At 48.0% G+C, this 24,277-nt stretch overlaps 1 protein-coding gene across 1 annotated transcript in view; it reads left to right on the top strand.

Annotated features, from left to right (window-relative positions):
* LOC147733975 (adenosine deaminase 2-like) overlaps positions 1 to 24,277 on the top strand; it is a 316,988-nt gene that overhangs the window by 87,889 nt on the left and 204,822 nt on the right. Inside the window, exons 3-4 of the mRNA XM_086953604.1 lie at positions 1,544 to 1,754; positions 20,684 to 20,811. Coding sequence (XP_086809730.1) covers positions 1,544 to 1,754; positions 20,684 to 20,811 — 339 coding nt within the window. The remainder of the gene's footprint in view (positions 1 to 1,543; positions 1,755 to 20,683; positions 20,812 to 24,277) is intronic.

Below are 24,277 nucleotides of genomic sequence, written 5' to 3'. Positions count from 1 at the left end.
TTTATTAATTGTTTAACATAAATAAACATATATATTACATTTTACATATGTATGTTTACATTTTTTAAATTACATTTATTTATCAAAATGTATTAAGTGATGTCTGTACAGTTATTTGTTATCAATAAAAAGATATTAATATATATATATTTATTATATGTGATAAAATGTACATTACATCTAAATACATTTGTTAAAGTTAATTTTATTATTTAATTTATTTAACATTATTTTTTATATATATATATATATATATATATAAAAACAATGGGCCCGATTCACAAAATGAACTTAAGACTCAATCCTAAACTTACTACTATTTTGGTATTCACAGAATGCACTTACTACTTTTGGCATTCACAGAAAGAACTTACTACTTTTGGTATTCACAGAAGTTAGGATTTTGTCTTAAGTCTGTTTTAAGTCTGTCTTAAGCCTGTCTTAAGTTTGTCTTAAGATAAACTTAAGATAAAATCCTAACTTCTGTGAATACCAAAAGTAGTAAGTTCATTCTGTGAATGCCAAAAGTAGTAAGTGCATTATGTGAATACCAAAATAGTAGTAAGTTTAGGATTGAGTCTTAAGTTCATTCTGGGCCCGATATTTTGTACATCGATATTTTTAACATGAATATTATGTTTTCGATATTTTTATGCTTTACATTATAAAGATAGAATGTCGATATTATTGACATCGATATTTATGTGTCGATATTTGTGTATGGGGATATTTTGGTAATCGATATTATGTCAGTGATGCACACAGTGTACCTCGTTTTGGTCCACTACATAAAGAGCCAGCTTCCTACAGGCTGTAAACCCCATTGAATGTCCTCTGTTCTGTTAAAGGATTCATGGTATACTTATTTGTAGAAACTCCTCCTCCTCCCTGATGGTACCCACTTTCATTGGTTTTTACCAGAACTTTGTTAGTAGTTTTTCTAAAACACCACATGCCAATGAATAAGCCACTGCAGAATGCAACAAGGACAGAAGTTAAAACTATTTTAGGATCTCTTTCTGTTAAAAGTCATTTTTTTCAAACCTTCCTAGGGGTGCAAAGGTGATGATAACGTTTTGGAAGAGTTTAGACCGTTGGCCATCCCATATCACCTGCTGCAGAAAACCTAAAACTTGGTGTTAGGCGAATGACTGCAGGTAATGTAGACAGTCATGGGGACAGGGGTGGACCCTCTCCTAGTGATAGATGAAACATACATGGGTATGTCTTTATATCTCTGGATCCTGTGTATCCCACATTGATAGCCTTTTATGTCAGGGTAGTAATAGTATAGACAACAAAACAACCACATGAGTAGCACAGTAGTATGACAAAGGAAGGCAAAAGCTGGAGGTAAAGAATTGCTCGTGTTCCATAGAGAAGACCAAGCTATGGATAGAGGAGAAAGCTAAACCTTTCCTCATCTTTAATCTATTTCAGTATTTCTGATGAAGTTCTTTTAAAAATGTTTTTTTGCTGTTTGTCTATGTACAGTCAATTTTCTCCTCCTCCTGACTGCTGTCATCCTGTTGTTTTTCCTCAGTTTGGTGAGGAACATGACCCTGGTGACTGAGAATCCTGAGCAGGCCTATCCAACTCAGAGCTTCATCTGGAAAAGGTTTGAGGGTGCCTTCACTGCTATAGTCAGCCTCGTCACCTACGCCCCGGTCTTCAAGGAGTATTTTTACGAAGGTTTAAAGGAGCTTTATGAGGACAATATCCTGTACATCGAACTGCGGGCATTACTGCCACAGGTATAGTCAGTTGTTATGTTGGTATGTTTGCTGTCGGTTTCTGCCCATTTGAGAAATCTTGCAAATTGTTTTACCTTGTAAAAGTGGATATTTAACATTTATTAGTGTTTAATTGGATTTTCTATAGATTTAGACGTGTCACTGTGGATAGTCACTTAGGTAAGGTCCTTGTAAGAAGGACAGGTCTCGAAAAAATATTTTGGCTTTCCTTTCTCATTTTGCTGTTGCATACTGTCCATTTAAACAAGCATTGGTAATGTATCGGTTTCGTCGCTGTAAGGAATAAAGAGCTGTTTTCATTGTACTGGAGAAGCAAAGAGCTTCCTGACAAATAATAAGGGAGTGGAAATGATTCGGCGCAGTGGCCAAAGTTTCTGACTTAAGAGCTAGGGATTCTGGTTCGAGTCTCGGTGGCACCGCGCAACAGCCAGTGATTCTATGCAAATCACTTAATCTCTTTGGGTGATAAATTATTATAAAAATATGCTGCAATAGTAAAAGGCAACACTTTATGAAAACATAGTTCCACCAAAGCAGATATTAACAGTATTTCAGTGACGGGAAACTGATAGGAGAAGCAGAAAAGGAACAGGCATTGGTAAATGCAGGAAAGTATGCTACAGTCAATAGAAATGGAGGAAAGGTAAGTGGCATGCACAGGAACAGGTGAGAAGCCTGGAAAGAAAGGAGGCGGGATGTAAGTCCCTTTTAAGTTTTTATTAAAACAATTGTTGTCTCCAGCACAGTACAAGTTCTGTGCAGGCGAAACCTAAAAATTGTGAAACAGTCAGAACACTTCGGCCTCAGCGTAACCACGCTTACCATAACTATGCATATGCCTTAACCACACGTATGCGTGGTTAAGGCATATGCGCGGTCTAGTTGCTGGCTGGCTGGCAGAAGCAGGAAAAGGAAGGTTTGGGAGAGGACGTGACACACTGAGGTAAGTAGAGTTTGGGGGTGGGGGTTGTTTGTATGGGTTGGGGTAGTTTTCAGGGCTGGGGGAGGTCGGGAGTTTTAGGGCTCAGGGCCGGTGACAGGAAATGGGCTGTTTTCAGGCTGAGGGGGGCAGTTAGGCTGGGGAAGGGTGGAGGTGGGGGAGATGCAAGGGTGTGGGTGCTTGTTTTAGGGTTCAAGGAGGGAGGCTGAGGTCAGAGTAGTTTTTAGGGGGCTGTGTTTTAGGGATCATGACAGGGACAGGAAAGGGGCAGTTTTCAGGCTAAGGGGGTAGTTGGGCTGTGGCAGGTTTTATGAGGGTGGTGGATTTAGGCATCAGGGGTAGGATTTTAAGGATCGGGATGGGGTTGGGTTATTTATAGGGGCTGTGGTGGGTTGAATAGACTGCAGGAGGGGTCAAATTTTAGGGCTCAGGGCACAGGGCCAGGAGCGTGATCTTTACCACTCATGTCCCTTTACTAATCATGTATTTACCATTAAAATGCGTGGTAAAAGAATGTGTGAAAAAGGCATGCAGGGTGAAGACGTGGTCTTGGTTAAGACCGCGTGGTTCAGGCATGCTTTGGTGATGCATGCGTTGTTCCATCAAACACTCCTAAAGGTTACCCTGACAAAAGACGTTACCAATCACTGCTGGCAGACAGTCAAGAATTACACAATAGCATATAATGGGATGGCTTCTTGTGAAACGTATATGTTGATTTGCTGTGCCAATGCAGCAATGAAAGGGAACACACCACCTTGGATAAAACCAGGTTTATTTATTTATTTATTTATATTAAGTTTTATATAGCGTAAACTCAGCTTGAGGACATTGGAGCGCTTTACAATATCACCAGATTACATTATACAAGGCCAGATTTATTTCTTTTTTGGCATAGGGTGATAAAGTGATTTGCTCAGAATCACAGGATGTTGAGCCAAAGCTGGGTCACGAAAATGTTTTTTCAGTTCCAAAGTTGGCAGTTCTGGTCGTTAGGCTACATCTCCGTTAACTGGTCGCGCTCGGTGGGGTAATTGTGGAGGGAAAATGACAGATTTCTCCAACATACAATGCATCACATAGGCTCGGAAGAAACAGGCATTAGCCCAGCAGGAGGGTGGTTGCTGTTATAAATTCTATTTAATATTTGCTGTTGCAAGATGATGCCTAGATGTTTACTAATATTTTATGAGGCTTTTTTTGTCACAGCTTTCCCGGTGAGTATCTTTTCTCTTTCACAGAGAGCATTTTGCACTTCAGTGTCCATTATTTTTTGGCTAGTTTTGGTTCAACTCAATGTGTTCTTTTTCACAACTTTCAACAATTTCACTAAAAGGGAAATTTAAAAAAAACTCGGACAAGTTAAAGTCATAAAAAGGCTCTGTGTATTTTTATGACTGTAACTTGTTTTCTTACTTCCCTTCCAGTGTAGTTGTATTTTGTTTATTTTTTAATTTTACTCAACAGCAGCTGTTTATTGTTTTACCCTTTTGGTCGCAGATGTCTTAACCTCAACATCTTTGGCAGATAGGTGGCTATTTTTCATGAGATTCTGGTTTCTCACCAATACATTTAGTGGTCTTCAATAGAAATCTTTTATACACTTGATTAAGTTACGTTGACATAAATTGAGAGTGCTTGAAAGTGAATTGCATAGATGAGTCACTATACAAATAGCAGCTAAAACCCCTAATAAAGTTGATTCTTACCAGCAGTTTGATTGTATTTGTGTCTCAAGACTCAAAAGAAGGAGGGAGAAGTTAAAGTTCCACTGAACTTCCCTTAAACGAACATGTAAAATCAAAGAGTGGAAGAGTTATGTTTCGACAGGGGTGGGGTGGGCAACACTAGAAATTGTTGTGAGACCTTCAACAGTTTTGTTCTGCCAAAGGCATGTCTCTCTTTGGTGTACATAGCCACTGATCTCTACATCATTGGGTCTTTTCCTTCACCTGGAGGGACTGTCTCTTGAATCTGAGACCATTTGGGATCCACCATGTGAGGAAAAAAGTTTAGAAATACCTCCTACCTTTATAACTGACACATTTTATTAAAACGATCAAAAGTAGTGAAATGATTAAAAAATGTGAGATGTGAAAAGAGAGGTATTAGGTGTCTCTCACATCTATCTCTGTAAGAACCAGGCCAAAATGTTTCAGCCAACTTAGCACCCTATGGGTCGATGGCTTTCGTAAAGACCGAGAGGTTGTTTTATAGCATCCCTTCATGAAGTCAAATTAAATCAAATGGGAAACTTTCTCTCCAGCTTTAGAAGTTTTTTCTTCTTGTTTGGTCATATGGGACTCTTTGTTCAGTCCTAGAACAAGGCAAAAAGAAATGGAGAACAATGTGTTATGTATCAGAATCTAGTACTGATGTTGTGCCATATTTCTACTATGGCACAACATCCAATGATTTCTATAAATGTGCATTTTTGCTCCATTAAATGCAAACATCTTCAAACATTTTGGGGTTATTTGTCTATGTGAGTAAATGTAATAATTGCTCATGTATTCCATACTAGGATGGATCTTAATTTGGGAGGCTTTATTATTAAAGCCTCCTCTATGCGAATTTTGGACAACATATGCTGTGTAGATCTCATTGTATTTTGAAATGATAAGCAGTTTGTGTCTAGTTAGATGTAAACATCGACATTGATTTGAAAATGAACAGTAAGGGAAAACACATCTGTGACTGTAATGTTATGTATGTTGTTTCTTAAGGGAGTGAAGTAGTAAAATATTTTCAATTAGTGCCCCTTTAGAAACTGGTACAAAACTGTCTTGTACGGTTTCTGCAGCATACCTTAGTGTCTGTTTTAGAAGGGCTTCAGAGGTCTGGGCAGAGGTATAGTATTTATATTCCTTTCATTAGAGAGATAATATAAGAAATGAAGATTTGAGGGTTATAAATAGATAAAGATGTGAAAGGGGTTTCAAAATGACTCCACTTATTGTGGAGACATTTAGAGAGTCACCCTACAGTTGTAGTTCCCCTTTACCTTAGATCTTCAGTGTGCACAACATATACTTTCCAGCCTGCATCTCAAAACAAGTGGGGGAAGCTGCAGCTTTGTTAGCAGTGTTTCTTGCCAGTTGTTCGCAATCGGTAAAACAGGAAGACAGGAGTGGTTTTTTAATCATGGCCCCAAGGGACTAAGAGTGGATTTGTCATGCCCCCGGGGGATTTAGAATGACATTATCTGCTCTTTAAACACAAGTTGATGTTTGCTAGTGCCCCTGGGGTATCTACAATAGTGACCACCTCCTGTACCATTCGAAAGTCAGATTGTACTTTCGTCAACAGATCCGGTTATACAGGTGTAATGGAACCTTTTTTATCTTATAGAATAATCATGAATTCAATAGTGGTTAACATAATCGAAAAATTAGAAAGATAGGAGCGGGTTTAATCATGAATGTGGGGTACTTAGAGCAACTTTAACATGCCCCTGGGGAACTTAGAATGATGTTATCCGATCTAATAACTGAGGTTGCTCTCCATTGCTACCCCTGGGGTAGCAGTATTAGTGACTAACTTATGTACTATTTTAAAGTCATTAAGATTGTACTTCTGTGTAATCTTTCGGTTCTAAAGGTGTAATGGAACCTTTTGATCTTAAAGAGGGATAACAAATTAAATGGTGGTTGGATGTAGGTGTCACTAATCGTAATATGTGTGACGTGCTCTTAATGGTGTAAAACAGTGTTTTCTTGCAAGAGAGATACATTTTTCGTATCTCTTGTTGTCTATTCACTTATAAATTCCCGGGAAAGTATGTAATCTAGATGGGCGCCCATTTCAAATTACTAATGTCCAACGAATATTGTCATTGAGCCCTTTGTGGGCTGTGCCTAGACGGCAGACCCAACGCTGTTCTTTTTGTAGTAATATTTTCAGCATTTGTGTCTACATAATCTACCGTTTCCAAAATCACCCACCTCAAATCCTCAGTTGAGTGTTTTGCGGTGATGAAATGGTTGCTCATTTTTGTTGTTGCTCTGCTGCACCTTATGTTGCTTCTGTACTCACAAATGCATATCTTGACTTTTCTACATGTCATGCCTATATATCTTAAGCCACAAGGGCAGGTGATAATATAGATAGCCTGTGATGTATTACAATTTGTGTGTCTCTTCAAAGTCCATATGAAATTTGGTGTGAGTTGTAGTACTTTTGTAGTTTTTGTTAGAGAGCAAACTGAGCAGGTGCCACATAGATAATGTTCTGTAATGGGAGGAAGTCCTAGCATTGTTGAAATGTTTTCCTGCCTTACAACTTTCTTATTGGTCAGGTGTGAATTAGATTATCCCTAAGGTTCTTTCGTCTTTTATGGGCGAAACGTGGTATAGGCCTATTCAAACTGCCCGAGTTTACTATTCTCCACTTCTTACATACTAGGTTTTTTAAGAGATTAGATGCTGCATTAAAGGTTGTTAGGAGTGTGGGTAAGATGTTGACCGTTTGAGACATGCCTCTCTGTCTCCCCGCTTGTGCTCAGGCTCGCCCTGAATAAACCCACAATAATAGGGCTACAAGAAACCCTGCTTGATGACTGACCCCCTCCCTCCCCCGACACCCGCAGGAACAGAGGCCAGGCAAGAGGCAATCCCTGGTGCTCTAGCGAGGACCGAGCCAGGGTGAGCTGTAGCCACGGCCGCATGGGCACGGCACACTGCGAGTCGCACTGGAACTGTGCACCACCACATTCACAGGAGAGTGACGGAAAGCAGCACAAATGATCTGGACAACACTGCGGACTGTCCGAGAGGCAGAGGACTCCTGGTTGCTGCAAGGGCTGCGGGCCGAATCACCGGATCTTGGCCGAATCTCCGGAACAACCTACACTCCCAATCCTAAGAGGCGGTGCCCCTGACGACAGCTACCTCTGAGAGGTACCCTTCCTGGCACGGCAGAGAGGCTCCAGTGAGGGGGCAGTGGGACGCCAAGGCAAGGGTGTAGAGAGGCCCAGAGAGCACTACTGCTGTCGAGGAAGGAGGTGAGGAGGACAGCGCCCAAGAGAGGATGGGTATATCCGGGCCCGCAACGGTGACTGGTGGCGAGCAGGGTCTTTCGGGGCTTGAAGTACTCATGGCTGCCCCCCCCTTCTCCTTCGGCATACATTATGAGGCGGCGGCCCATTGGAATAAGCTAGTACAGGCCTGAATTGAGGCATAGGCGGACATTGGAAGTAGGCGATAGTCATATGTGGGGTTGTCTCACCCCCACTGCATCGAGCCTGGAGAGAGCGATCAACCTCGGGGAACACCAGTGGACCGCCTCGCTGGAGGCTCACCCTGCGCTACCTGAATCCTGAGGGACTGCCTGCACATTGGCGTGGGACTGAGGGATGCCGTCCTGTCTTTCCACACTGCCACACCTCGCTCACAGAACCACTCTCGGCTGCCACTGCTGGGGCCTTCGGGTTCCTGGACGCTGGGGCCACGCCTCTGATTACGAGACAAAGCCTTATTCAACGCCGCAAGCCTCATACCCTAGCGGACCCACGACATCGGGTTCATGTTGGGGTGCACCCGAATCTCTGCGGAGGCCTGGACACAATGGCCACTGGCAAGGGGAGAAAGGACTGGTAGGTGACAGACATGCTCATCAAAACTCCCAGCTCCCTCTCCGAGGGCCCAACCCAACAACGGAACACAGAGGACCCTGGGGATGGCGGTGGACCAGAGGCCCCGACCAATCATATATTCATTGAATCTTTGTTCTGGTTCCGACGGGACGATCTCCAGTCAATGAAACAGGAGCTCATGAGTGACTTGAGAGAGGTCCGCCGAGATATGTATTCCCTGGATGACTGGATCGGCACCCTGGAAGACCACGATGCCGGCAGAGATGAGGAAGGCAAATCCATCCAACAGGAGGTACTCCGTCTGCACAACAACATACGCATCAGGGGCATTGCGACCGGAGTGGAGGACACAAAATTAGAGGCCTTTGTATCAGATCTCTTCCACACAATCCTGTGAGAGCCCCCGGACTTTGAAATTAATTTGGACCACACTCATCGGGTTGGTCCCAGAAGATCAGCCACAGCCCTACTAGCTGATGTATTAACATGCTTCCACGACTTCCCATTGAAATGAAATTAAATGAATTTGTACTTGTAAAGTGCATTTACACCCCAATCGGGGTTTCCTGGTGCTGTACGCATACCGCTGTGGAACCCTTCCTGGCTTTTCCCTGTGAAATGTCCACTCCTGGGCACCCCCAAGGTGATGCCAGGCATCCCAGCGCTATTGGGGTCATTGTGGAGATTAAGCAAGCTATTGCCCAGAGTTGCAGAGTGGGACCCATGATAAGAATAGGCACCGAGGCAAGAATTATCAGGTCCAAGGAAATTGAGCCCAAGACCCGCTAAGCCGGGAATTGAACCCTGGTCCAGGGCCAGACCTCTGCATCAGGGTCTGCCGTTCTAACCATTGAGCCACACTTCTCCACATTCAAGGAGCACATCCTCCGTAGGGCCAGAGACAACCCCATACTTCAGTTTAAGGGTCATAAACCAACGTTATAACAGGATTTGGCTGAATCCACCCTGCATAAACGCAAGGCCTTCTGGCCTATCACTGCCCACTAACGTGCTTCTGGTATATCCTATTCCTGGGGCCCCCTGTTCAGACTGATTTTCGAATTCCAGGGGGAGCTCCATCAAATATTCTCAGTTGAGGAAGCAGGCAAATTGCTGGGTGTCGAGACCCCTTCATCAGACTGCGCACAACCAGTCAAGACGAATCGGACCGCCGGAGCCGCCAAGGTTGGACAACGATTTGGCCCTCAGCTCCAGGCCTTCGCCTTGACCCGGAAACCATGGCTGAAGAAAGACAGGTGATCTTGGCATCACTCGCAGAGGACCTCTCGGCCCCCTCGCCATCATGATCCGGAGGGGGTGTTGGTCACCAACTTGGATGGCCTCTCTTCCTTTGCCAAGGGCACGGGGCTGGGCCTGGGCAGGATTGGGGGCCACGGGCCATTGGACCCTCTGTCTATTTTTCCCTGGAGCACGGCGCTCCGGACTTTCACCACACACTAGATGACTGTTTGATTGCTTGTAGTTGATATTGTTAGGGTTTGTTTGGTTTTGTTCACCCCCATGAGACCCATATACACTCGCCTTCTTACACACCTAATCCAACCTCTCCAGGACCACACACCTTGTTACATGGAAGGGTACAGGGACCGGGACCTCTGGGTCAACAGCTGACCTATCCCCAGCTTCTTAATCACTACCCAGCTGATATGGTAGTGGACATCAAAATACTTACCTTAAATGTTAAGAGGCTGAACAATCCGGTTAAAAGATGGGCCATCCTATCATATTTAGAGCATTCAGGTACTCATATAAGTCTTCTACAGGCAACTCACCTTCGGGGCTGGGGACACACACAGGCTCCAATCAAAGGCCCGCCCACACCATTATTTTTCCGCAGTTACATCCAAGACAGCAGGGTGGTGATACCCATCTCTCACTTCTTTAGAGGAAAGGTGGGACCTAGGCAGGCTGAAGACATGGGAAGACTTTTGGCTCACTCTATCACTATAGGCACCCACACTTTTACCTTAGATTCCGTTTTCGCCCCCAAGGAAGGAAAGGAGGCCTTCCTCCGTTGAGCGGTGACAGACCTTGCCAGCTCGCAAGACAGGCACATGTTGATGTATAGGGACATCAACAGGGTCTTTGAAAATCAGCTGGACCATTCGGCCCAACGATAGGGACAATCGGGGGCCCTATCATTGGACGGGACACAGTGGTTACAGGACTTAAGCCTGGTTGACATTTGGTGGACTCTACACCCCCATAACACGGATTACACATTCTACTCTCATGCACATAAGAAATATGCCAGAATGTAATACTTCATAGGTCTCGAGGCCTGATTCCTCTTATCACATCCTCAATGATAGAGCTCTGCACACTCTCGGACCATGCAGAAGTAACTCTCACGTTAGATACCACCCCCACGGGCAGACCCTCACAGTCATGGCGGCTACGCAACACACTACTTCCATCACCCTGCCACGGTACAGCAGCTTACAGAGACACTGGAGGAGTTCTTGTCTTCTAATGACACAACCGACATGTCATCACCACTCTATGGAAAAATAGTAGCGCAAGGGGCTTTCTCATTGCAGTTTCCTCTGCGGAGATCAAGTTGCACAGGGACAAGAGACATGACCTCACTAAACAGGTGCAAGAGCTGGAGCGCATCCATAAGAGAACGGGTGCACCACTGGTCTGACGTCAGCTAGAAACAGTACACTCGCAGCTCACTGGCGTAGACCTGGACAGAGCAGAATATGCTGCCCTATGATTGCGGCATTCCTTTTATGTGGGGGTAACAGGTGTGGACGTTTTTTAGCCAACAAATTGCGAGCGCAATTCAGGTGGCCACTGTTCAGATGATACTAAATACGACTGGTCCTGAATGCATTGACAACTTACACATAGCAAACGGGTTCCCTAATTTCTATGCTAATCTCTAGATGGCACAACTCCCAGAGGAGGCATCGCTGAAATACCTCCAGGGGACAACCGATGCCAAATTGACCCCGGACCAGGCGACTAGCTTGGACAGCCCGATCCACATAGAAGGCGCGATCTCCGCATTGTCCGCCTTAAACTTCTCAAATCCCCTGGCCCAGACAGGTTCTCAGACATATTTCATAAACCCTTCTGTAACATCCTAGCGCCTATATTAACCAAACTGTTCAATATGATAGGCTACACTTCCAACACTCCCCCTACCATGCTGCTAGCCTCCACTGCGGTACTTCCAAAATCTGGCAAGGATAGAAGACTTTCACACCATTTACCAGAAACGTCCGTGGTTGGAGGGCTTTGCCTCCTCCGGTTGTAGGATTTACCTATTGCTGTAGTTTTTTCATGCTTGAAATGTTCTTGACCTGTTTTGCGTACGGTTTAGTACTATTTATGCTATATATAATTGCACAGCCGATCACCATTCCGGCACACTGCTATGCAGCGGTTACACATCATTTGACACAGCATGGGGTCCCCAATACGGGGTCTCCACTTGTTTTTAAGGTCGAAGCAGATCCAGCAATCTACTTCGAGGTCTTTTACTCCTGGGTTACGTTTCTGGCTGTGGATGCGAATGATAATTTTTTTCATGCTTACACAGTCGCTGCTGCACCAGGGGCGTATCGTCCTTATGCAGTGATTGAGAGCACCTGATTTGGTTTAATGGCTCCCTTCCTTACCTTATCTCATTTGTTCATATGGGCCCCTTAAGCATTAATGGGGCCTAATGGCCAGTTTTGGCTGGTCTTACGCCACATCCACATTATCTCAATGCTAATGTGGCAGATGCACATTTTCTATACCCTCAAGTGGTTCTTCTCTATAGAAGAGGGATTCCGTTAATTTCTCGTGCCTTTTTGGTCGTTCCACCTGGATCTGTGCCCCCAGTACTAATACAGTAGATACCTTGTAATAAGTCTGTCATGATTAATTCAGTGATGGGCAAGCGTCCTCAAAATCGTGAGGGCCTTCCTTTTTAGATAGCTCAGAAGATTTAACTGATTGATCCTGTATTCCCACACACTGGTCCTGTGGAGAAGCACAGGATCCTGACTATTTGTTTACAAAGGGGTTTAATTCCCCGTTTAGTGGACTGCCACACATGGCGGTGTTCGCCTTAGTGTATTTTGGCACACCCTCCAGGAGCGTGCTACCAAGTGGTCTTAAACATGTGCAAGATGAACATGGGGCAGTTCCAGCCCTTGATTTGGTGATGATATTAGTGGGTATTTTTCCCGTAGTCTCCAATATCATTCTTGCTAATATTAAAGGTGGAGCAATTTGCTTACAAGTTCGTCAGCGCCAATTGGCGGTTGTGGACGTGGATCAGGAGTGTCAGGTGCCGATTATTATTGCTGATGTTACATCTTTGGGGCGCAATAATTTGGGAGTCAGATTATCTACCAAAATTTCAGGGTAAACCCCCTCCTGACAAGGAGGGTCTTTCTGTATTTCCAAAGAAGACATGGGACAGAAATAAGCAGCAACAGAAGCCTAAGTCTCATGCTGGTTCTCCTCCACCTGACGCTTCTGAACGTAGATAACGAATTCCTGTGTACATGCACATCTGAGCATGTACACCTGTGCCATGTGGCACACATACATGCCCTAAGGGAATGTATGTCTGCCACATCGCACTGTTGGAAAAGCAAAAAAAATGCTTTTTCAAAGGTTTTCATTATTAACCACCAACTTGTAGTTGGTGGTAAATAACGAATCCTTAACTGAGGAATGCACCAACTTGAGTGCTCCCTACATCCTGGATTTGGTAATTTACCGAATCGGTATGTTAAGAATTTAGGGCCAGATGTAGGTAAATCTTATTTACCGACTCTAAAATACCGAATTTTACCAATTCGGTATTTTAGATTCTGTAAATAAGATGTAGGTAATTATTCGGTAATTTTTACAGAATCGGAATGAGTCGGTAATCACTGAATCGGTATTTACCGATTTGGTAATTGCCATTGATTCCTATGGGCCTTGAGGCCCATAGGAACCTAAGGCAATTACCGAATCAGTAAATACCGATTCGGTAAAATTACCGAATTGACAAGGAGGACAGGGTGTCACTTTAACACCCTGTTGCACCCCTGATTCAGACTTGTGTGCCATGTGACACACATACATGCCCTTAGGGCATGTCTGTGTGCCACCTTCAACAGGTGTACATGCACAGATGTGCATGTACACAGGAATTCGTTATTTACCATGCAATAGTATTACATGGTAAATAATGAATTCTTAGGGGCCTGTGGCACTGTTTGCAGTGCCACCTACATATAAATGTACCAATTCGGTAAAGTTACCGAATTGTTATTTTACATTATCTGTAAATTTACCGATTCGGTAAATTTACTAATTCTGTAAAATTTAGGCCCCCTGCATCTCAATCACCAAATACCGGTCGGTAACGGCCGAAATCGGCCGTTACAGACCGGTATTTGGTGACCTACATCTGGCCCTTAGTATTTTACCCAATCTTTAAATTACCGATTCGGTAAAATACCGAATCCTAAAAAAATGCCACCTACATCTAAAAAGCCCAATACCGGTCGGTAACGGACGAAATTCGGTAATTTCGGCCGTTAACGACCGGTATTGGTCGACCTACATCTGGCCCTTGGCCCTGTGCGGTGCCTTGCAAAATGTACTATCCCATTGGTGCTCAGATTGGACCCCTACTTATTAGGGATGGTTATACAAAATGTGGCATGTGATAGGCATGGAATGCATATTTTTTTCACTACAGGGAAATTGATCCACCTTCCCAGATCTTTGGCATCCATTCCCTTCCTATTGAGCACAAAGCTACGGAGCTCACCTGTCCTAGATACCTACGGCTTACAGATTCCCCTTCTGATACAGCCTAGAGTCATGTTGGTGATTCAGAGCCACTAGGGCACCCGGGTTTCCCTTTCTTTGCCTATACAGGGTTACCTGGGGGAGGGTCATAGAGTGAGGGTTTGGGATTTGGGATTAGGGTTTTAATGTTCTTACAAAATGCTTCTACCCATAAGACTTTTTACCATATGCTGCTGTTTGATATATTCGATAAAAAAGATTTAAACTGAAAGGTTGTTACAAATGTCAGTGTTTCCTGTTATTGGGGTTTTTCTTTATTTTGAAGGAATACCTCTCTTTGTTGTTTCTTTGCCCTTTTATAACTTTTTGTTCAGGCCGTTTAGGATAGTTTCTAGATTCTAGTTTTTTAGGGCTCGCCTGCTGATGCGCATGCGCATAGCTGGCGAGCTATATTGCAGCTTAAACATAGTTTACCTACCTCGGCGATTTGTTGCAGTGCCCGTAGCGAGTGCACATCAAAGCCACTAGCCTCCTCAGGCATCTCAAGCTTCCCCCAGCCGGCATTTCTCCTCCCCTAATTATTCACTGCACGGCCGGCCGGCCAGCACATCAGAGGCTGCTGCTCCCGGCCCCTATTCTTCCCTTCTTGACTCTCCCAGCCCCCCACTTCCCACCACAGCAATGCCGAGGGATTGTTTATATTGCAGCCTAACCATCTTGCACGCTGCTCTTGAAACAATAACCGTTGTTGGTCATGATATAATTAAACGCTCTAATTATTTTATCAGGGCCACACAGAATTTTATAAAGTCTTTTGCTGGCATTTTCGTTTTAAGCTGATTGCGATCAGGGCCACACAGAATTTTATAAAGTCTTTTGCTGGCATTTTCGTTTTATGCTGATTGCTATTTTACACCTTTCACATGCTGGCGATTTGCTTCAAAGGAATACATTCATCCTGCATCCCATTACTAGAGCTTTCTCCTCTTCTGCTATATATGGGTTTTAGTTGAATTTCATTGATCTCTTTTACTAATGATTTCTAAAAAGTGCCACCCACCACACAGCTCCACTTACACAGCTCCACCAATGCACCCACCAGACAGCTCCACCGATGCACCCACCACACAGTTCCACCGATGCACCCACCACACAGCTGCACCGATGCACCCACCACACAGCTCCACCGATGCACCCACCACACAGCTCCACCGATACAGCCACCACACAGCTCCACCGATGCAGCCACCACCCAGCTCCACCGATGCAGCCACCACCCAGCTCCCCCAATGCACCCACCACCCAGCTCCACTGATGCAGCCACCACACAGCTCCACCGACACAGCTCCACAAATGCACCCACCACACAGCTCCACCGATGCACCCACCACACAGCTCTACCGATGCACCCACCACACAGCTCCACCGATGAACACACCAAACAGCTCTACCGATGCACCCACCACACAGCTCCACCGAGGCACCCACCACACAGCTCCACCGAGGCACCCACCACACAGCTCCACCGATGCACCCACCACACAGCTCCACTGATGCAACCACCACACAGCTCCACCGACACAGCTCCACCGATGCACCCACCACACAGCTCCACTGATGCAACCACCACACAGCTCCACCGACGCACCCACCACAGAGCTCCACAGATGCCCCCACCACACAGCTCCACCGACGCACCCACCACACAGCTCCACCGACGCACCCACCACACAGCTCCACCGATGCACCCACCACACAGCTCCACCTATGCACCCACCACACAGCTCCACCGAGGCGCCCACCACACAGCTCCAAAGATGCACCCACCACACAGCTCCACAGATGCACCCACAACACAGCTCCACAGATGCACCCACCACACAGCTCCACCGATGCACCCACCACACAGCTCCACAGATGCACCCACCACACAGCTCCACAGATGCACCCACCACCCAGCTCCACAGATGCACCCACCACACAGCTCCACAGATGCATCCACCACACAGCTCCACAGATGCACCCACCACACAGCTCCACCGATGCACCCACCACCCAGCTCCACCGATGCACCAAACACACAGCTCCACTGATGCACCCACCACCCAGCTCCACCGATGCACCCACCACACAGCTCCACCGACACAGCTCCACCGATGCACCCACCACACAGCTCCACTGATGAAACCACCACACAGCTCCATCGACACAGCTCCACCGATGCACGCACCACACAGCTCCACTGATGCAACCACCACACAGCTCCACCGACGCAGCTCCACCGATGCACCCACCACAGAGCTCCACAGATGACCCCACTACACAACTCTACTGATGCACCCACCACACAGCTCCACCGAGGCACTCACCACAGAGCTCCACCGAGGCACCTACCACACAGCTCCACCGATGCACCCACCACACAGCTCCACCTATGCACCCACCACACAGCTCCACCGAGGCACCCACCACACAGCTCAACAGATGCACCCACCACACAGCTCCACAGAGGCACCCACCACACAGCTCCACAGATGCACCCACCACACAGCTCCACCGAAGCACCCACCACACAGCTCCACCGATGCACCCACCACACAGCTCCACTGATGTACCCACCACACAGCTCCACCGAGGCACCCACCACACAGCTCCACCGATGCACCCACCACACAGCTCCACCGATGCACCCACCACACATCTTCACCGATGCACCCACCACACAGCTCCAGCGATGCAGCCACCACACAGCTCCAGCGATGCAGCCACCACACAGCTCCACCGATGCACCCACCACACAGCTCCACTGAGGCACCCATCACACAGCTCCACCGATGCACTCACCACACAGCTCCACCGAGGCACCCACCATACAGCTCCACCGATGCACCCATCACACCGCTCCACCGATGCACCCACCACACAGCTCCACCGATGCACCCACCACACAGCCCCACAGATGCACCAACCACACAGCTCCACAGATGCCCCCACCACACAGCTCCACCGAGGCACCCACCACACAGCTCCACCGAAGCACCCACCACACAGCTCCACCGAGGCACCCACCACACAGCTCCACCGAGGCACCCACCACACAGCTCCACCGAGGCACCCACCACACAGCTCCACCGATGCACCCACCACACAGTTCCACCTACACAGCTCCACCGATGCACCCACCACACAGCTCCACCGATGCACCCACCACGCAGCTCCACTGAGGCACCCACCACACAGCTCCACCGATGCACCCACCACACAGCTTCACTGATGCACCCACCACACAGCTCCACCGACACAGCTCCACTGATGCACCCACCACACAGCTCCACTGATGCAACCACCACACAGCTCCACCGATACAGCTTCACCGATGTACCCACCAGAGAGCTCCACAGATGCCCCCACCACAGAGCTCCACCGATGCACCCACCACATAGCTCCACCGAGGCACCCACCACACAGCTTCACCGAGGCACCCACTACCCAGCTCCACAGATGCACCCACCACCCAGCTCCACAGATGCACCCACCACACAGCTCCACAGATGCACCCAACACACAGCTCCACAGATGCACCCACCACACAGCTCCACAGATGCACCCACCACACAGCTCCACAGATGCACCCACCACCCAGCTCCACTGATGCACCCACCACCCAGCTCCACCAATGCACCCACCACACAGCTTCACCGATGCACCCACCACAGAGCTCCACCGAGGCACCCACCACACAGCTCCACCGAGGCACGCACCACACAGCTCCACCGATGCACCCACCACACACCTCCACCAATGTACCCACCACACAGCTCCACCGATGCACCCACCACACAGCTCCACCGATGCACCCACCACACAGCTCCACCGATGCACCCACTCACAGCTCCACCAATGCTCCCACCACACAGCTCCACCGATGCACCCACCACACAGCTCCACAGATGCACCCACCACACAGCTCCACCGATGCACCCACCACACAGCTCCACCGATGCACCCACCACACAGTTCCACTGATGCACCCACCACACAGCTCCACCGATGCAGCCACCACACAGCTCCACCGATGCAGCCACCACACACCTCCACCGATGCACCCACCACCCAGCTCCACCGATGCACCCACCACACAGCTCCACCGACACAGTTCCACTGATGCAACCACCACACAGCTCCACCTACACAGCTCCACCGATGCACCCACCACACAGCTCCACCGAGGCACCCACCACACAGCTCCACCGAGGCACCCACCACACAGCTCCACCGATGCACCCACCACAAAGCTCCACTGATGCACCCACCACACAGCTCCACCGATGCACCCACCACACAGCTCCACCGATGCACCCACCACACAGCTCCACCTACACAGCTCCACCGATGCACCCACCACACAGCTCCACCAATGCACCCACCACACAGCTCCACCGAGGCACCCACCACACAGCTCCACCGATGCACCCACCACACAGCTCCACCGATGCACCCACCACACAGCTCCACTGATGCACCCACCACACACCTCCACTGATGCACCCACCACACAGCTCCACCGAGGGACCCACCATACAGCTCCACCAAGGCACCCACCACACAGCTCCACCGATGCACCCACCACACAGCCGCACAGATATACCCACCACACAGCTCCACAGATGCACCCACCACACAGCTCCACAGATGCACCCACCACACAGCTCCACAGAAGCACCCACCACACAGCTCCGCGGAGGCACCCACCACACAGCTCCGCCGAGGCACCCACCACATAGCTCTGCCGAGGCACCCACCACACAGCTCCACCGATCCACCCATCACACAGCTCCACCGATGCACCAACTAAGCTCCACCGATGCACCCACTAAGCTCAACCGATGCACCCACCACACAGCTCCACCGATGCACCCACCACACAGCTTCACTGATGCACCCACCACCTAGCTCCACCGAGGCACCCACCACCCAGCTCCACCGAGGCACCCACCACCCAGCTCCACCGTGGCACCCACCACACAGCTCCACCGAGGCACCCACCACACAGCTCCACCAATGCACCGACGACACAGCTCCACCAATGCACCCATCACACAGCTCCGCCGAGGCACCCACCACACAGCTCCACCGATGCACCCACCACACAGCTCCACCGATGCTCCAACTAAGCTCAACCAATGCACCCACCAAACAGCTCCACCGATGGACACACCACTCAGCGCAACCACAGCATCATTCAGCCCCACCACAGCATCTCTCAGCGCAACCACAGCATCACTCAGCGCAACCACAGCATCACTCAGCGCAACCACAGCATCACTCAGCGCAACCACAGCATCACTCAGCACAACAACAGCATCACTCAGCGCAACCACAGGATCACTGGTTCAAATATGTTCTTTCAATGTTTCAAGCTGTTTTCAAGCTTTATTACAAATCACAAAAAGATGTTAATATTTCACTTCTGTTCTTGGATTTTCGTCACAATAAAAAACACTGAACATAATCTTCACAAATGTTATTTACAAAAGTTTAAGCTATTGCCATCACAAATTAAATAAATGATTTAAGTATTAATTATTTAAAAAAATTAATAGCCATTGTTATTTCTAATATCAATACATCTAAGTCACGTAAATACAAAACATGTTACATTACAAATGCTATAGGTTTCACATTTGCGAAAGTTATAACTATTGGCATTGTAAATGACAAAGCTATTAATTTAGCTATTTTTAAAAAAAACACATAAATAAAAAAAATTAATTTATAACACTAATAGCTCAAACTTTCCTAATGCGAGCCCTGTTGCATTTCCAATGCTTGTTTAGTTAGGGCCTTCGCTTGACTTTGAAAATCTGTCTTCTTAGTACAGTTACGTCTCAGGCCGAGGTACGGCTTTAATGCAGGTTTTCCTTTAAAGACTGAGGGTGAAAAGTGTTGTCTAATAACAGGGTGTTCCTATTTTTGGTTTGTAATATGCCCTGGTGCTGATCTGGTGATTCTTGGAAAGAGGTTAATGTCTATGAAGGGAAGGGTGGTGTTGCTTGCAGTGGCGGCTCCTCCGCTATGGCAGAGGAGCATCGCCCGCTGCTTTTTAGCATTGCAGAGCATGAAACATAAAATTATAATAACTTTGCATTATTATAATTTTATCCTTGGTGCTGCTTTGCGTGAGGGTAGGCGAGTTTCGGCATATTACTCATGTGTACCCTTCATCATGTTACTTATGTGTTCCCTTCCCTGGTTTCCATATGAAAACATACAGTGATAAAATTCAGGGCCTGATTTTAAATTAAGTGGTGATGGAAAATCCTGTGATTTTTAGCGAAAGCGTTAAATCCTCTGTTGGAGGAGTCACTGCCGGTGGGGAATCCCCCGCAGAATTTCCTCTGCCCTAAGGATAGTATGGAAAAGGTCATTTTGCCAGATGTGCAGCCTTTCTACTATCTTGGTGCCTACTCGCTGGACTCTTGGTAAGATGCTTCTTCACCAGAAGACACACTGGGACTCTGAACAACACAGAACAAATCTTATAAACAGGGAGAATTCATATTTAAAAAATGTGTCTTGCTGGCGAACTTTTTCCCAACTAATTTTCTGTTAATATTGCAGGTCTACGAACTGAACGGAACAGTGCATAACAGTGCGTGGGCCCTTCAAACGTACCAAGATGTGACCGAGCAGTTTGTCACTGAGCACCCAGATTTTGTGGGAGTCAAAATTATTTACACAGTGCACAGGTAGGAAGCTCAGTAGCAACACAAGCAGCTTTTGTTTTGTTTTTCTAACCCAACATTTAAAATAGCTAATTGGATCTATGTGGTTGCTCTGTACATGCAGTGCTTAATTTGAGCCAGGTTGGCCCAGCAGCGGTAATTTTTCCTCATCGGAAATTTACTGGAAGCAGGAGAGGAGAAAACATACAATGGAGAAAAAAGGTAGAGAAAGAATGAAAAACAGTCAGAAATAGAGAAAGTAGAAACCTGCAAGAGTGCATCCTGACATTTAATAGTGCAGCATATGGGCTTTTGAGCAAAGCTTTTGGTACAGGCACTCATTCTGTTACAAATTAAGCACCACGTAAATGTGAGTGAAACCAGCCAGTTAAAAGATTGAATCCTTCAGGGCACACCGAGACTCACCCACAGCAAAAAAAAAATATACTATGATGGGTGAGTCAACACGCCAAGTCACAAGGCAAATGGCAAATATAATGCTGGGGGTATGATGCTGGTATCGGCTATAACATCAAAAGGCTCATACCGAAGAGATTTGGACAAAAGAACTCCAGAAAATTAATGTGGAGATAGGGTGTAAATTTAATACGAAAGAATGACAACAGCTTAGTGAGCTAGCGAATAAAGCACTCAGAGGCGCTAATTTTAGGAGAATTAATGTTTTTATCTAGGTGGTTGGCATATCACAACCCCCAGAGATTCATAAGATGTATCCAACAAACCCGAACCAATGTTTCAGATGTAATAAACAGGAAGATGGAGGATGGGTGCATATATTTTAGGAATGTAACAACTGACAGCAATTCTGGGTAGACCTTTTCACCAGGATTTCCCTATTTATGTCTGTGACAATCGATCCATCACCTATGTTAGTTTTATTTGGTTCCTCGGGGGAGGTGAAATGGTTAACAAAATGTCAGCAGTATTTTCTACTAATCTCCATAGTGGTCACTAGGTCACTTGTCCTGCAAAATTGGAGAACGGATAAGCAACCTGTAGTGCTGTTAGCACTCTAGTGGACGCACGTTGCACGCATCCCTACATCCGCAGGCCAGGCGTGGCCTGCGGGGTGAATAAATGGAAGGCGTGCGCTCGGGCACGTCACTTCCGACTGGCACGGAGTGTGAGGTTTACTGGCTGTCGCTGCGCGCTGCCACCCCTGCGCATGCGACCAAGTCACCAGGCAGGCCCTGTGCCCTGCCATACCACATTGGTGACGAGCGGAGGGGGCCCAACCCTCGCCCGTACACCTCAGCCCGAGCGGAGCGGTCTGCTCGCTCCCGCGGTGCACACCGCGTGTGACCCGGCGACCCCACCGGCTTCACAGGAGCCGGCGTGCTCCTCCCTGCCAGCCTCCCACCTGCCTGAAAGTGCCTGCTCTTCACCATTGCTGCCCTGCGGAGAGAGCGGGTGCCACCGCAGCCTACCGCCGTATCACCGCACCTCCCGCTGAGACCTAGTGCTGATTACCACGCATCTCGCGTGGTACGCGAGGCCAACACACCCTGCCATTCCTCACGCTTCTGTAGTGAGAAGCGGGAATACAGCCAAGCCAACCCTACTATCCCAGTGTACTTCGTGTTTCTGGCCTGCTGAGGCCTGGGGAGGCCTAGTGACACCTGGGGAAGACACAGCAGACGCTGACAGCCCGGAAGAGAACCCTCACTTGCCAGCCACGAGGCACGTGGTTTTGGCGGCAAACACAGCGACGGGAGGACAGACGGAGCGACTGCTGGCTAAAGGTACGAACACTGCCGCGGCCCCGCATAGGAACCTCTACCCTACCTACTCGTGGGAGTCGCCGCCATGGGGGATGGTGATGCTGTGGCGCCTGTCATTAACATTCCATTCCAGCACGCTGCTGCTGGGGTACTACCACCATTCAGTGAGGCAAGTGACCCGTCCACGGCCTCGCCCCGATGCAAAATTTGGCTGGAAAGACTGGAGAATTACTTTGTGGTCACAAGGGAAACGGATGACGCAGTGAAAAGCTCCCTACTTCTCCACTACGCGGGGGACGAGGTTTTCAGACTTTTCAAACACCTCCCTAACCCGGGCGCAGCGACCACCTACGCTGCCGCAGTCACCACCCTCAACAACCATTTTGACCCCCAGTTAAACGTAGACTTTGAAGTCTTCAAGTTAGGGCAAGCCCGCCAACGGGATGGAGAATCCATGGACCAATTCCACACCCGAGTGAGGGAGCTGGCCAGCTCCACTGATGAGGACCAGCCAAGGGCCATACGACACCAATTGATCCAGGGGTGCCGAGACAAAACGCTAAGGGGCCATATCCTGCGAAAACCGGGGATCTCCCTGGAAGACATCCTCATCCTAGCTAGAACTCACGAACTCTTGGATGCCAGAGCGACGGCCATGGAACAGGCCCTACACAAAACTCCCGCCAAAACCCAAACCATCAAAGTAGAACGTGCTGACGCAGTACGACCTCGGACACGTGGCCAGGCACAGAAGGGATACCGGAGGGACCCGCCTCAAGCTCGCTGCGGATACTGTGGGCATGAACCCCATGCGGCTAAGGACTGCCCGGCTCAAGGACAAACCTGTGGGAACTGTGGAATCCCAAATCATTTTGCGTCAGTCTGTCGCAGGAAGAACCAACCTAGGAATCCCAAGAAGCCATGGACGCCCACAAAAGCCGTCCGTCAGCTATCGCTAACAGACCCACCCCCGGAGAGGGCTGAAAAACACCTACCCACAATCTATGACGATTCGGACTCGGAAGACGAGGAAGCATATGTGATCTCTTTTGCCCGGGAACTGAAGCAGAGGCGACGGCCACAACCGACATGTGTGGTACAAATGGGGGAGAATGAGGTCAAAGCTATCATCGACACAGGCGCCACCGTCAACGTCATGGGGCTGCAACAATTTAACAAGCTACGCCCTCGACCTGAGGTCCTACACTCAAAGACAAGAATCTTCGCCTATGGAGCGGACACACCACTACCTCTAAAAGGAAAAATTGTGATACCCATCCGGGCAGATGAGGCAGAAGTAACAGCGACGGTACACATAATTGACCGGGAAGCCGACACCTTGCTAAGCAGCCACACCGCTGAGGACCTAAAGCTGATCGCGTTTGCTAACCGTATCAGAGCCCATCAAGTGGATGAGCTGCTGGAGCGCTTCCCTGAACTGTTCAAAGGACTAGGTTGCATCAAGTGCGACCCCATCAAACTCCATATCGACAAGTCCGTCACTCCCACAGCCCTACGCCACAGGCGGATACCATTCCACCTTCGGCCGTTAGTGGAAAAAGAACTTGAGAAACTCGAGAACCTGGGAGTTATCGAAAAGGTAACAGGACCCACCCCATGGGTTTCCCCCATGGTCATAGTCGAGAAGCCCAAGCAACCAGGCGAGATCCGTCTATGTCTCGATATGCGGCTGCCGAACACCGCTATCAGAATAGAAAGACACTTGACGCCCACTATGGATGACATAG

This window comes from Lissotriton vulgaris, chromosome 1_2 (genome assembly GCF_964263255.1).
Source record: "Lissotriton vulgaris chromosome 1_2, aLisVul1.2, whole genome shotgun sequence".
In the NCBI taxonomy this organism is placed as follows: domain Eukaryota; kingdom Metazoa; phylum Chordata; class Amphibia; order Caudata; family Salamandridae; genus Lissotriton; species Lissotriton vulgaris.
Note: the sequence above shows the minus strand (reverse complement) of the source record. Positions and strands in the feature narration are given on the sequence as shown.